At 44.5% G+C, this 15,066-nt stretch overlaps 1 protein-coding gene across 2 annotated transcripts in view; it reads left to right on the forward strand.

Annotated features, from left to right (window-relative positions):
- CTNNA2 (catenin alpha 2) overlaps nucleotides 1-15,066 on the forward strand; it is a 1,072,635-nt gene that overhangs the window by 304,127 nt on the left and 753,442 nt on the right. For both annotated transcript variants that reach the window (XM_084900771.1, XM_084900770.1), the window contains exons 4-6: nucleotides 86-252; nucleotides 9,876-9,995; nucleotides 14,565-14,831. In XM_084900771.1, coding sequence (XP_084756897.1) covers nucleotides 86-252; nucleotides 9,876-9,995; nucleotides 14,565-14,831 — 554 coding nt within the window. The remainder of the gene's footprint in view (nucleotides 1-85; nucleotides 253-9,875; nucleotides 9,996-14,564; nucleotides 14,832-15,066) is intronic.

Genomic DNA, 15,066 nt, shown 5'->3' on the forward strand with positions numbered 1-15,066 from the left:
CAATGATCATCCATGCACAGACCTTCAGGCCTGCCATTTTCCGAGCCTCCTGTCCACCCACATGCCTCCTGCGTTTGTCTTCCAGGTGAGACCATGCGCATCGCCTCGTCTGAGTTTGCTGATGACCCGTGCTCATCCGTGAAGCGTGGCACCATGGTGCGGGCGGCGAGGGCTTTGCTGTCGGCTGTCACCCGCCTGCTCATCCTGGCGGACATGGCAGATGTCATGAGACTTTTATTTCATCTGAAAATTGTACGTATGTAGAGTTGGCCAAAGCTTGCTTTATGAGGGTGGCAGTATGGACCGTGTATATTACAGCGCTGAACTGTACAAAAGACTTCAGTGCTCACTAGATCACTGGGTCCTTCACCCCTGTGGTACACCCCCAACTTTTTCCTATGGTTCAGCTAATTCAATAATCTATTTTAAAAGTTATAGAAGAGTCATTTGCATTGTTTTTCTTTGAAACACAGAGTTTAGATTTCCCCCCTGACTTCCTGGAGTACAAACCTGCACCTGGGGTGGCCCTGTCTGGAAATTGAGAGCAATGCTGGGCCATGTGGTAGTTTAGGCTAGGCCAGCTCTCCTGGTTAGCTGGCCAATGACCACCCATGCCCAGCTTCACATGGACCACATGTTGAGTATATTTTGTTCCCTTCTCCAGCCTGCCCTTATGTAGATCTATGGGCTTTGAGCCTGTCTTTGTCTGGCAATAAAAAGCAGCCCAATCACACATCCCATCACTAGAATCAATCTTGTCACACCATACCTGACACCTGTGGTACCTGGGCTGGGTCTGTGGCACCTACGTACCCCACCAACCCATAGGACTCCATTATATGTGCCTTGCTTGTCGCAGTTCTTTGGTTCCTTTTACCTCCTTTGTTTCTTAATGAAGAGAGAACCCTGCCCTGCTCACCAATTTACTGAATCAGGGGCCAAAGCCGCCTTCCCAGTCCTGGACAGCTAGGCCTTTCTCTGTTTCCCTAGTTTAGGGGTGTCGAACTCAATCAGAGAAGGGGCCAAAATCTAAAATCCAGCCTAAATCGCGGGCCGAATGGTTTACTGAACAGTCATAAACTGACAATGTCATAAACTGACAGCGGAGTGCAGTGATGACAGCGCGGTGCGGGCCACATTGCAAGGCCTGGCGGGCTGGATTTGGCCCGCGGGCCTTGTGTTTGACACATGTGCCCTAGTTACTGACTGGGATCTAGTTGCAATCAAGATGCTTCAACCCGATCAAGTAAGATGAAGGTAAGTGCTTAGGAATGTGGCTGCTGCCTGGAGACTCTCTTCCATGCCCTCAGTGAATCTTATCCCTGGACAGTTGGCACCAACCCTGGACCCATCTCAGTGCTTAGTTAGATGAAGGGAAACATCCACTTTCCTTTTTGGGGAACCAACCTATTGAAGGCCTAGTTCTCCAGCTCCGGCCATTCCTGGCCCATCACTTTTCCTGTTAGCTAACCCTCCAGGGCTCACTTAATTTGCCATGGAATGAACAACGAGGGGCCGCTGAGGTGGGACATGAATAATGTCCCTTCCCCTTCCCCTGCCATCTCAGCTTTGTTCCATCATTTCCAGAGGGATTTCCAAAACCACAAGTGTGATTTAAAAAAAAAAAAATATATATATATATATATATATATATATATATATATATAATTTATATATAAATTTATATAAAAATATATATAAAATATATTGATAAAAATCAATAATATATATATATATATATTATTGATTTTTTTTTTTTTTACAGAGAGGAAGGGAGAGGGATAGAGAGTTAGAAACATTGATCACACTCCCTACTGGGGATGTGCCCGCAACCAAGGTACATGCCCTTGACTGGAATCGAACCAGGGACCTTTCAGTCCGCAGACCGACGCTCTATCTACTGAGCCAAACCAGTTTTGGCTACAAGTTTTTTGTGCTTTTTTTTTGTTTTGTTGTTTTGTTTTGTTTTTTGTCAAAAACTCTTGGGCCAGATCTTTTCTCTGAGTTCACCCCAAAAAAGCATCCAACATTTCCAAGTTATGCATAAACTCTGCACCACGATGAAACCCCTCAAATGGCAGCACCTCCGGCGTGTGTTCCATGTTCACACACCGCAGATAGCTTGGTGGGCGCTATTGCAGGTGCCCGAGGAGCACAGAGACACGGAACAGCATTTGCTTGGGAGTTTTCCTCAGGGTTTTCCAAGAGGAGTCCCTGCAAGAGTCAGGGCAGGGTCTTGCAAGTAGGATGAAGTGAGCAGAAGGAGAGACTTCACCTACTTGAGAGCATATTGAGAGGACTCACAGCATTCTGATTAACCATCTGGCCACTGGGGTGAGACTGCCTAGGCTTCATCTCGGTGTGATGTCCACTTGCCTGGCAGCCGTGCTGTAACCCACCACGGAAGCTCCTGACACCTCAGACGCTTCCCCTGTTAACATGCCTGATGACAGGACAGCCTGCAGTGCTGTGGGAGGTTGAAATAGGAGAAATTCCTATGAAGTGGGCATCACAGGGTCTGGCACAGAGCAAGTGTTGGGTGAACGAGGGCTATGTAGCAGCCCTAGGATCTCTGGAACTTCCTGTACCAACAGTGCAGGCCGCTCTCTGCCAGCCCCACCTGAGTCCTATGCCTCATTTAGTTGGCTGATTACTTTGTTCGCAAGTGTGTTGGAGACAAAGCCCTCCATCCCCCATACAGCCTACTTAGATTTCAAAGACAGCATTTTAAGAAATGTCCTTCCCCAGATGAACAACCTTCCTGTAGCAGGGAGAGACTGGGACTGAGCCTAAAGAAATGAACTGTGCAGCCCTCCTGTCATTCTTCTCCCTGCTGTGGAAGGTCCTGGGCAGCCGTTCTTGGGGGGAGCCAGGCAAGGCTAACATCCTCCCTGCACTCCCCGATGGGGACAGGGCTCACAACACCCCAGCCTGCAATGTGATGTAAGGCGCCGGGGGCGGGGGGCTGTAGGCATTCCTGCCTTCCCACCCACCTGTTTTGAGCAGTTCTGACACCGCTGCAACCTGCTGCCCTGTGGAGTACACTGTATTCTTTTCTCAACAAAGCAGATTAAAGGAATTTTAAAGAAAGGATTTAGCACCAAATCCTGGAAAGGTCAACCCAGTAGTATTAAGAAGTCCTGTCCGATTGTCAGGAGTGAAATTAAAAATGATTGAGGACTAACACACACATTTGTTCCACTTGGATCGCAGCCTGGTCGCGAATAGCAGCGGTGGAAGGTCGCCACCTCGTGGCCCAAGTGGGGAACTACAGCTTCTGGTGCTGAATTACTGGGCTGTGAGGGGCCAGTCAAGGTTTCAGACTGTGTTAACACTTAATTGCAAATGAACAAGGCATATAATTCTTCCTAGTGGCGTTTTTGTTCTTTTTCAGAGAAGTGCATCCTCCCATAAACAAACTAGTGTTGTCTGCCAGCATCTATTGATCTGTTTTCAGCATAAAGAATCTCTTGTATTTTGATGGAGCAAGTTAGAATTATCATCTATAACATCGAGGCTTTTTCCAATTTTTTTTTTTAAAGTGTTTTTCATCATATACGTAATAAACATAGATGGTGCACGTGGGTGTTTTCTAATAGGATTCACCATTTTCTACAGTGAGTCCTTAGCTTTCTGCGTGATAACCACAACACGGCTATTTCACCTTTAAGTATTACACGCAACATTTTAATTTTGGTCTTTTAGTCTATATGGCATATTTTTTTACTGCTGTCCTTTCCAGATATTGATTTTTTCCTCTCCTTTCTGAATAAATTACAGGAACGTAGAGGGAATTGCCTTCTTATCAGAAGCTTATATTCATGTTTTTTAATCAACAATTCACTGACTAGATGAAGAATCATTCAGCTAGTCTCCTAAAACCCCCACCATCATTCCCTGCCCTGCAGCCAGATAGGTAATTGTTGGCAGACGGAGTCACCATGAGCCCAAATCGTCCACCCTCTGACAAGGAGCAGAGAGTAGGGAGCGCTGAGAGGCGGTGTGATTTGTCTGGGTCTCTGCATCTCGTTACCTTACGATTATACGTTTGAAACTTAAGTTCCCATTTCCCGTGGCTGGTTGCTAAAGAGTCCTTCTCTTCACTTAACATAGATGTGCTAGTTGTCCATAGGATGCTACCTGTTGTATCACACTTGTGTTTTTGTGTGCTTTAATGTGAAACCCAATTTTAAGCATATTCTGTTAAGGGTCCACATGACTGCCAACCTTTTTTTTTTTTTTTTTTTTTTTTTTTTTTTTTTTTTTTTTTTTTTTTTGAGACTGTGCTTGTTTCCATTTAGGAGGCTGGTGATGGGATAGTGAGTGTCAGAGTTCAAAGCTGAATTGTCACCAAAATAGGAATTTGATGTTGTTGAGCAAAGCCAAAGTACTCATTTGCACATCAGACATCTTTTTAAAATACTGAGTGGTAATTGCATTTATTGTTGAAGTCGCTGCTGATTGATTCCCTCGCCAGACACCTGGTGTCTCCTGCAATCAGTGGACATTGTGTGTTAGGTTGGCATGTGGCACTTCAGACTTCTAAAGGAATGCTGCGTTTCAATCAGTGCTGAACAGGGTATTTATTTTCCTAGCCTCTGCATTAATATAATCAGGTTTTATTGTCAATTTTTAGCTTTGATGATGGCATTGCACATGAACGCATCTAGACGTGTGTGTCAGAGAAAACAATCACCTTTTTTTCCCCTATCCTCAGGCTAGGGCATCGAATAACAATATTCTCCATTTTCTACAAAATGGAGGGGAAAAATAGAGAACAGTAACTAACCCCTTAGCCAACTTCTCAGGAAAGCCATATTTTCTTAGTGGCTACCAAGAGCTACATCACATTCAGCCATCCCATTGTTTGGGGCCATTGATGAAACACAGTGACTAATAGTACCTGTGCCTTTAGTGCCATTAGCATCAAATATTCTTGTGCATCCTCAGAAACATATTAACGTTGAGCAGTCTCCCATTTAGTCCCAGCTCTCATGTGGCTCCTGTGTTTGAATATCAGCAGTCAACTGGAATAAAATATATTTGTCTTAAGTTATAAAGTTAGAAATTGCTGCCCATGTTCTTATTGTGTTTTTTCTGTCTGAGCTCTCACGTAGCTGGGTTGTTCAGAATGTACCTATTTCATTATCCTTTTAAGAAATACTTATTGGATGCCTCCTATATGTAAGACACTGTTGCCAAGTGTATAACTTCAGAGGTAAGTAAGACTCAGAGCCTACCTTCAAAACTTTATATGCACATGGGCAGATGCATTAAGAAAGAGTGCAGTTAATGTTGGGAAAATGTGCACATTGCTATGGACTCACATAGAAGGAAAATACAATAATTAGGATGTTTTTCATTTTAAAGAACAGAAACCCAACTTCACCTGGTCTTTTAAAAAGGGCTCATCAACCAAAAGTCCACAAGGCAATAGCTTCGGGTAAGGGTTGATCAGGGCACACAATCTGGTAAGGATTAACTTTCTAAGTCCTTTTCTTCACTGAGGGTACTCTTCTCTGTGGGCTCTTTTCTCATAGTCTCAAGATAGCTGCTAACAATAGTCAGCATAGCAAGAATGAGGTAATTCCATTCCCTGAAAGCTCACATAAAAGTTCCAGAATCTTCCTAGTCCTGTTGGCCTGAATCAGGTGTATATCTCCGAGTTAATTATTTAGAAGGGATGGGAATGGGATGTGTTGATTTCTTAATATGCTTAACACTACTCCTTTTCCTCACCATCCCCAAAGCCAAGGATGAGATAAACTTAACCAAAATGTGTTGTTGATCAGTTGAGGATGATATGAGGAAGGGTGCTGTGGCTGGGAGAGGGAGCTCTCAGGATTGGGTCTCACGGAATTGCAGGATATTTGCCTTTCCTGGGACCAGTTGTTCAGACCAGGCTGAACAGATTGGGGTCCTCAGATCCAAGCCTGGAGCAAGGGGCTACGAGTTGAAGGTGATTGAAAGAGGTCGGCCCCATTAAAAGAGCTGGGGGGGGGGGGGCTTATCGTTCTCCAATAATGGCAGCAAAACTACACAGTAACTTGAGCAGGGAAAATTACATGCAAATAATTATTACCTCTGATACCAGATTAGAGAAACAAGGAATTGGCTAGTAACAAGAGAACTCTGAGGGATACAGGGATGGCAGCTGTGAGAAGTAGCCACCACCCATAGACTGAGATAGAGCACTCTGGGAAGAGCCCCCATCCTCCCTCCCACCAGGCTGGAACCCAGAAGTTCTTAGTTCACTGGCTCAGAGAAGTCACTGTGGGGCCACATACGTGGATGGAACTTGCTGGAAACCTGCCCTTTAAGGTGTCAAGGAAAACCGCTCATGGAGCGGTGTCTCCCAGGAGTCATCCCACAGTCAGTTACCCAGAGCCATGAGCTGCCGGCCACCTGCTGCTGGAGAAGCACCTCCACCATTGCCCAGCCCTGCTCCAGCAGAACCTGTCCCTGGAGCACACAGGACCCTCCTTTGAGGCCTGTCCAGCAGCCTCTCCTGTCAAAGCTTGACATCAGGCCATCAGGGGAAGAAATGCTCTTTATGCGTCCAAGCATGTTTCCAAGGAAAGGGAAAAAGTATGGAATTGGATTTGATAGCTGGCTCAGGGAGAGAGCTACTGCCCAGACATGGGATGCTCTTGGCATAGATAGAAGGCAGATTCAAGTCAGGCAGGACTTTCACTGCAGAGATCCTCGCAATCCAAGGAAGAAACAGTATGGGAACCAGAGAGGGAACTTGGGAGGGGGTGGGAGTCCACGATAGTTTAATTGATTCTGTGTCATTGGAGCATAGAGGGTCAGGTGGGGAGAGGCAGTAACAGTAAGACTGGATGTCTTGACTAGTGTGACTGTTAGTTTACAGAAGTTTAGAATTACTCAGTGACTCCCCGTAACCCATAGGTAGATTATGGGGAGCAATTGAGTAATTCTAAACATTAGATAAACATTTTTTATAGCAATCTAGAGAAGGAATTAAAAGAGGAGAAAGAAAGCCCTAGCAAGGTAGCAGATGAAGAGAGGATTGAGATGATTCAGACCAGTGAATGGGAGGAAAGCAGAGCAAAGGCATGGCAGTGGGTAACAGTGAAGAGGGGGTCAAGGTTAGGGCTCTTAAAGAGGCAGAATGACTAAAACCTGGACTGATCAGATAAGGCAGGCTCTCACTCAGGTATTTATTATCACCAAAGCCCAAATTCTATCAGCTTTATAAACCCATCCTTTCCCGGAAGCTGAGCTAGGACAGGGCTTGTAAGTGTGACTCTGGAGCAGAGTTTCTAGGTTCACAGCCAGCCTCCTGCACTCACGTGCTGTGAGAACCCTCAGGCAGGTTGTTTCACACTGACCTCAGTTTCTCCCCTTTAAAACAGAAGTTAAAAAAGGACTGAGTGGGGTCTATGTAAATCTTTTAGAACAAGGTCTGATACACCTAAGTGCTCAGTGAAATAGTCTAGTGTCATTTTCCTTGCACGAACTGAAAATAACTTTTGAAATGTATGAAGCTCTATTAGTGTGCTTTATAAGACATGGCACTTGAAGAATAAATGACACTAGCATGTAATCACTCTTGCTTGCCGATGAAGTGATTTTTCTCACTTGTTAACAAGGAAACAGAAGATGTGATTGGGGGAAAGCTGGCTTCTCTTGAGGAAGCAAAAAAGATTAAGTATGAAAATGCTGAGACACCCTTGGTTAAACCAGGGTACATGGCTAAACAAGTGAAATAATTACATGTAAAATCTAATGCTCATTCATTCAATCACTTGGCCAACTCTATTTCCAATAAATGATTTATAATTTACCTGTAAACCTGGATTGTAACAAGAGAGTTGCACATGGCTTGTTCCATAGGTTCATTGGTGTCACTTAGAATTCAGCTAACTGGGTGGCAGGAGTAGGACCCTGGAATGAGGTCAGCCTGATCTCAACAATGATTTCAAGTGCTGCTATGGGCAGCAAATGCTGATAGTAGGCCCAGATCTCACTGCCCAGGAGGGGAGGGGTCAGACTCCCCAGTTCAATACTATTGTGCCTCCCACCCTCCCACCTCGCATACCTGCCCGGCTCCTAGCAGCCACTTAATAAGTACTTAATGAATAAAGGGATTCTCAGGCTGACCCCTATATATTATTGATTTTTTACAGAGAGAAAGAGAGAGAGATAGAGAGTTAGAAACATCGATGAGAGAATCATCGATTAGCTGTCACTTCCACACCCCCTACTGGGGATGTGCCCGCAACCAAGGTACATGCCCTTGACCAGAATCAAATTTGGGACCTTTCAATCCACAGGCCAACGCTCTATATCCACTGAACCAAACCGGTCTCCGCTCAGGCTACTTTTTTATATCAAAATAAATGAGAGCAATTTAAATCAGAAAAATGGAGCTGATTGAAGGTGTCTGTCTCAAACAGTGTGACACAGTAGTGCACTAAATTAGGGTGGCAGGCAGGCTTGCTTTAGGAATAGGGGTAGGGGAGTTGTTTGAACAAGCTGAGAGAAGACCCAGATTTTAAGAGTTTAAAAGACAAGCTCTGAGGTTAGGGAAGATCTGATTCCACTAATTAGGGAGGGCATTCTAATATCTTTCTTAGGAATTTTAGTCTTTAAGCTCTACCTATGTACAGATTTTTAATAAAAAGGACAGGAACACCTGGCTGAGCTCAGCTTCCTGGCTTTGGTATGAGCCCGGCCTGCCTGTGGGAAGGAACAGCTGTTTGTAATCCGTCCAAGATCATGAGGGCATACATAAGGAGGAAGGCTAAGTCAGGGCCTCCAAGGGCTCTCTGTATCAGCTTATGGGAGACAATTTCCCAGCCCAGGGTATAGACTCCCAAACCTCTCCTTACCATGGCTCCGCCCACATTGACTCCGCCTCCTCCTCAGCACCAGCCCCATGTGGCTCGAGAGCTGCCCTTTGCTGACCACTGATTTAGTGGATTAGTTCACTATAATATCTTAATTTTAGTTTAGTTTTGATTGAGTGTACAGGTATTAAAGCCTTAAAGGGTTACTAATTGTGGAAACCTTCACACCATGTTTAAAGTGAAGATCACTCTGAAAGGGAGGAAACCTTAGTACCTCTCGAATCCTGAAGTCATTTACAGAGGAGTTTTCAGTGAAATTCATAATTCCAGTCCAAGGCCACACTGGAAAAAATGGACAGCGGTGTGCGAGATTGTGGAAGCAGTGTGTGCTGTTATTCTGCTCACCCAGTTGATGCCACTGTTAGTGGCAACAAAAACATCAGTTTCACTTGCTTCTTGAGGCTCAGTAATTCCTCTTTCCTTTGGCTGGCAAGGAGTACATTCAGTTCAAAATCACAGCCCCGTCAGTCCCAGAGAGAGAGCTGTTGCCAAGAAAACAGGTTGCATATTCCAGCTCTTTCGGTCTTTTTTTTTTTTAGCAGCTTGGGAATTCCTGCAGGTTCTGTTTGCCAACCACTTTCTTCTTGAAGATTTCTAGAAATAGTTTTAAAATTCCACATTTAAAAAAAAATATATATATATACATATTTTCCTTTATGTGACTTCTCAAAATTACAAGTCAGTTTTTCTTATCACAATAACTCAATAAAATACAAAAAAAATCATATTTTATTATATATACTCCCAGAGTTTAGCAGTTATTACTTCTTATTTATAATATGTTCTACAATTCTTGAAAAAATTTTAATTCTGATTGTATGTGCTTGTAAAGAATAATTTCCCTGTATGCTAATTATATATTTAAATGTATGTAAACATATGTATTAAATGTTAATACATTAGTGTGTGTGCTTTTTAAAAAATGAACTACCCATCTAAGAAGTATAACACATCTAAATACTATCCAGGTATAAATGTGTTTGTTTTTTATCACTTCAGGTCGAGGAGGCCCTGGAAGCTGTCAAAAATGCTACAAATGAGCAAGACCTTGCAAACCGCTTCAAAGAATTTGGGAAAGAGATGGTGAAACTGAACTACGTAGCAGCCAGGAGACAACAGGTGGGGGAGACTTCGGAGGTGCTGGGGAGCGGATGTGTGAGCTCAGTAACCTCCGACTTTGCTGGCCTGGACAGCGGGTCAGCTGCATCTGCTGGCCAACAAATTAGCAACAGCCTCAGGACCTGGGATCAAAAACAAAAACCAAAAACAAAACAAAACAAACAAACAAAACAAAAAAAAACTGCTCTTGCTTGGGCCAGTTCTGATACCACCAGGGGCCGTGGGGTGCTCTCTGGCCCCTGCCTACCTGGAGGAGGTCTCCCAGCCAAATAAAAAACTGCCATGTGATGCTCTGGCCACTCCTTGGACATCGCCCTTTGCCGTCACTTTTTATCCCCCAGCCCTGTGGGGTAGGTTTACCCACAGTGTGGAGTGGAACTTGCAGGAATGAAAGGAAAGGCCCAGAGAAAGAGGAATGGGGAGGGGAGGAGGAGCACAGGTGTGAGTGAGTCACTTTGATGAAGGTGGCTGACCTGGGATGCTCTCTGCCCTCACTTTGTCTAAAGCAGTGTTTCCCAAACTTCTCTCATGATGAGAATCACCTGGTGGAGTTGTTAAACCACAGATTCCTGAATCCCAACTAAGAAGTGCTAAACTAGAATTTTGGGGACTTATAGGTAAAATTGTCTTAGAGCACTAGTTAAGTATACAGTTTTACCTGTATGTTCCCAAAAATTCTAGTTTAGCACTTCTTAGGTGGGATTCAGGAATCTGTGGTTTAACAACTCCACCAGGTGATTCTCATCATGAGAGAAGTTTGGGAAACACTGGTCTAAAGATAGTACCCTCAAGTTTAGCCAGCTCTGTTTATTCACTAGTTACCACGAGAATTTTGTTCCCCTCAAATATTTTTCTTTTCTTCTCAGGGGTAAAAATAATTTGCAAACGTGGAGTCTTTGGTTAAAATCACGTCCACCCATCCTCTTGACTCCTCCCAGAATTCTTCCACATTGTAGGCAATTCCTAGTGATTTTTTCCGCCCCCCCTAAAATTTCCTAGAACCAACTAGAAAGTCCCAGTCAACAAACCTTTGCTGAATGTTCATTCGTGATGCTGTTAGTACAAAACTGACCAACATCTATCCAGCCCCTATCCCCACAAAGCTCACAGTGCCTGCGCACCAGGCACACACACCTGATCTTGTTTACGTGTTATCAGCAGAATTCTTTGTTCACGTGGAATCTTGGGTGGCGGCCCCAGTGGGACGTGGGTGGGACTGAAGTGCTTCCAAAGCACAGGTGTGAGACCCCAAACCAAAAGCCACTGGCTTGTTAAACGCCTGCAAAAGAATACGGTGAGTCTTGGTCTCAGTGGACCTGGGAGAGGCTGGAAGAGAAACAGGACCCGGGACAGGCAGAGCCTTGCAGAGTGTTTGGATTTCACTGTGAGTGGAGAGTACTTGAACAGTTTAGTATTTGGGATCATGTCTCAGATGTACATTTTAATGCTATTCTATGTTATAGAAAGGGGAGTGGTATGAAAGAGGGCCGTGGTCAGCAAACTGCCGCTCGAGAGCCACATGCAGCGCTTTGGCCCCTTGAGTGTGGCTCTTCCACAAAATAGCATGGCCTGGGCGAATCTATTTTGAAGAAGTGGTGTTAGAAGAAGTTTAAGTTTAAAAAATGTGTCTCTCAAAAGAAATTTAAATGATTGTACTGTTGATATTCGGTTCTGTTGACTAATGAATTTGCCAACCACTGGAAGAGGGGAAACTGGTTGTAGTTGAGAGGGGGCTAAAGTAAGGTGACCAGACGTCCCGCTTTTGGCGGGACAGTCCCAATTTTTAACAATTTGTCCTGCGTTGTTTTAAAAACGTCCCAATTTTTGGAAAGTTGGGACTTTTTTAAAACGCCGTGGGACGCGGGACAAATTGTTAAGAATCGGGACTGTCCCGCCAAAAGTGGGACAACTGGTCACCTTAGGCTAAAGTCATCTAGGTACGAGCTGTGGTGGTCTCAGTCAGGTGGTAGCAGCGGGAATGCAGAAAGCGATAGGGAGTGAGTTTATTTTGAAAATGGACCATGTAGGACCTGCTATTAATTTAAATGTGTGAGGTTAGGGAGTGATAGCCACCTTTCACATCTAAGCTTCAGGTTTGAGCAAATGGATAAGTGGTGCTGAATTTACTGAACTCAAGAAGACTGGAAAGGGACCAGGTAGAGTAAGAAATAAAGGTTTCATATTTAGATACATTGATTTTGGGAAACGTATAAAATATCTATGGAGAGCCCTAACTGGTTTAGCTCAGTGGATAGAGTTTTGGCCTGCATATTCAAGGGTCTCAGGTTCGATTCCGGTCAAGGGCATGTACTTTGGTTTTGGACACATCCCCAGTAGGGAGTATGCAGGATATAGCTGATCGATGTTTCTCTCTCATCAATTTTTTCTGACTCTCTATCCATCCCCCTTCCTCTCTGTTAAAAATCCATAAAATATATTTAATAAAATATCTATGTAGAAATGTAAAAGGAAGACAGATGTGGATTGGAGATTGAAACAAGAGTCATTAGCATGTAATGAGTATTAAATCCTAAGATATTTGTATGAGACTCCCCAAAAACATTATTTACTAGTACTTTCATTATTACTTTGCTTTTAATTAAGTGCTAGTTCAGACTTTTTAAAAGAAAGTTTAGAAAAAGTATAGACATGAAAGAAAAAGCACATAACCACAACCACTCAGCAAAATGGTGGGGATATTCAGGTATTTTGCCTTTCTGTATTAATCTTCATATTTTAACATATTTGCAATCATTCCATGCATAAAAGTATGCATATTGTGTTTCTCTTTTTCATTTATCTTATAAATATGATCCATGATATTGCTTTTCTGGAAACAGATTTTAATATCCACATAAATAGTCCATCAAGTGAATGCTTCCATAGTTTCTTTAACCAGTTTTCAGGATCCAACATTTAGATTGTTTTCAGTTATTTGTTTTTTGTGATTAAGGAATGCTTTCTCAAGTATCTTTATGGAGATAATTAAGAATTTTCTACCTGGCATCTCTCACTTCCGTATTCAGGCTTTCCCTCTTAGCATAGCTACCCAGGGGTGAAATATGGACCCTGAGGACCAGGTGTCCTGAGTTTAATGAGGCCTTGATGGCGCTGGGAGCCAGCTCCTCCCTGCACTGCCTGGATGGCTAATGCCTGGCCTCCAGAGGACACTCTCATGTTATCTGCTTATCTGGGGCTAAAAATAAAGAATCCCAATTTTGAATTTGTGTTGGCTGGCAGAAATCTGCTATTTTAAGGAAATGAGGACAGGCGGTTTAGTTGCTGCTTATTGTCAGCTTGTCTGGACAGTCCTAGGTATCAGATATAACAGTGGTCGGCAAACTCATTAGTCAACATACCAAATGTCAACAGTACAACGATTGAAATTTCTTTTGAGAGCCAAAATTTTTAAACTTCTTCTAACGCCACTTCTTCAAAATAGACTCACCTAGACAGTGGTATTTTGTGGAAGAGCCACACTCAAGGGGCCAAAGAGCTGCATATGGCTCAAGAGCCGCAGTTTGCAGACCACAGAGATATAATATGCTCGTCTCAGAATTATTCTGACTCACAAAGGGGAAGAAATGATTCACTGTGGCCAGGTCATCCCTGTGTCATGTACTGAGTGAATAGGAAAAACAAAACAAAACAAAACACCCCAGTGGTTCCTATACTATTGAATGATGTTTTGAAGCCTGAGAATATTCTGCCAGAGATACTCAGCCGGTAACCCTAGACGGCTCTTAGAGACAGCGCTGCCTTTCACGATTCAGAAAATTTTCTTAACAGACCCCATAAAGCTAAAAGTAGAGTAATGCCCCGTGGGGTTATTTTGATATCCAAACCAGGAAAGCAAATCCTCTTTGACCTGCTATTTTGCATTCCCTAAACTCACCAAGCTGCCATTAAGGCAGTTTGAGAAAAAAAAAAAAAAGAAAGAAAGAAAAAGAAAAAGAATCTTGTGAAAATGATAGGAAGAGGCAGTCATGCACCGAGCAAAAATCCGGAGTTTGATTTCCCCTGTTTGTAACAGGAATGAAGTTTGGGTTTCCCAGCTGCTGATGGCTAAGTCCAATCCATGTACGCTGCTTACCTTGTTGGTGGCTCGGGTTCTGCGTTCTTTCAGCAACTTGCCTGGCACGTCTTCGATGGGCCAGACACTGCTGATGGCTCAAGAGCCACCTGTACAGGACAGACAGGGCTTCCTGATCTCCCGGGACAACTGGTGTAGGAGGGGGCACATGCTGAAGTAAGGGAGCTAATAGACGATGGGGGTGAAAGGTGGGAGGGCAGGTTGAAGGGGGCACAGCTTAGAAGGTAGGAGAGGGAGTGGGCTCTAGGAGGATGGACCACGTCAGCTGAAAGGCTAGGGTGGAGGAGGGATACTCCGATATTTCACACAGTAAAAGCACTATGCACAGAGTCTTGGCAGCTAGAGAGAGCCCAAGGACAAGTAGATGCATCCTAAAATTCAGCGGGGTTGTCCGCGCCTGTGGCTCTAAGTTCTGTTGCAAACACTTCAGTGGCCAGTGCCGTGGATGTGACAGGTTCCGTGTTTTGCACCCGCAGGAGCTGAAGGATCCCCACTGCCGGGACGAGATGGCCGCCGCCCGAGGGGCCCTGAAGAAGAACGCCACGATGCTGTACACGGCCTCCCAGGCCTTCCTCCGCCACCCCGACGTCGCGGCCACCAGAGCCAACCGCGATTACGTGTTCAAGCAGGTGCAGGAGGCCATCGCCGGCATCTCCAATGCCGCGCAGGCCACCTCGCCCACGGACGAGGCCAAGGGCCACACGGGCATCGGCGAGCTGGCTGCGGCTCTGAATGAGTTTGACGTAAGCATCCCAGTGACCCACACAGAGGGCTGCACACTTTCCCTGGGGGGGGGGGGGGGGGGGAAGTATTGGGGATGAAGGGCCACCATCACAGTATTTATCGATTTATAGTCTTTATTTGATTTTTTTACAGAGAGGAAGAGAGAGGGATAGAGAGCTAGAAACGCCGATGAGAGAGAAACATCTACCAGTTGCCTCCTGCACACCTCCTACTGGAGATGTGCCCACAACCAGT

The sequence above is a fragment of the Pipistrellus hanaki genome (assembly GCF_964339955.1).
Source record: "Pipistrellus hanaki genome assembly, chromosome: 12".
Classification (NCBI taxonomy): Eukaryota; Metazoa; Chordata; class Mammalia; order Chiroptera; family Vespertilionidae; genus Pipistrellus; species Pipistrellus hanaki.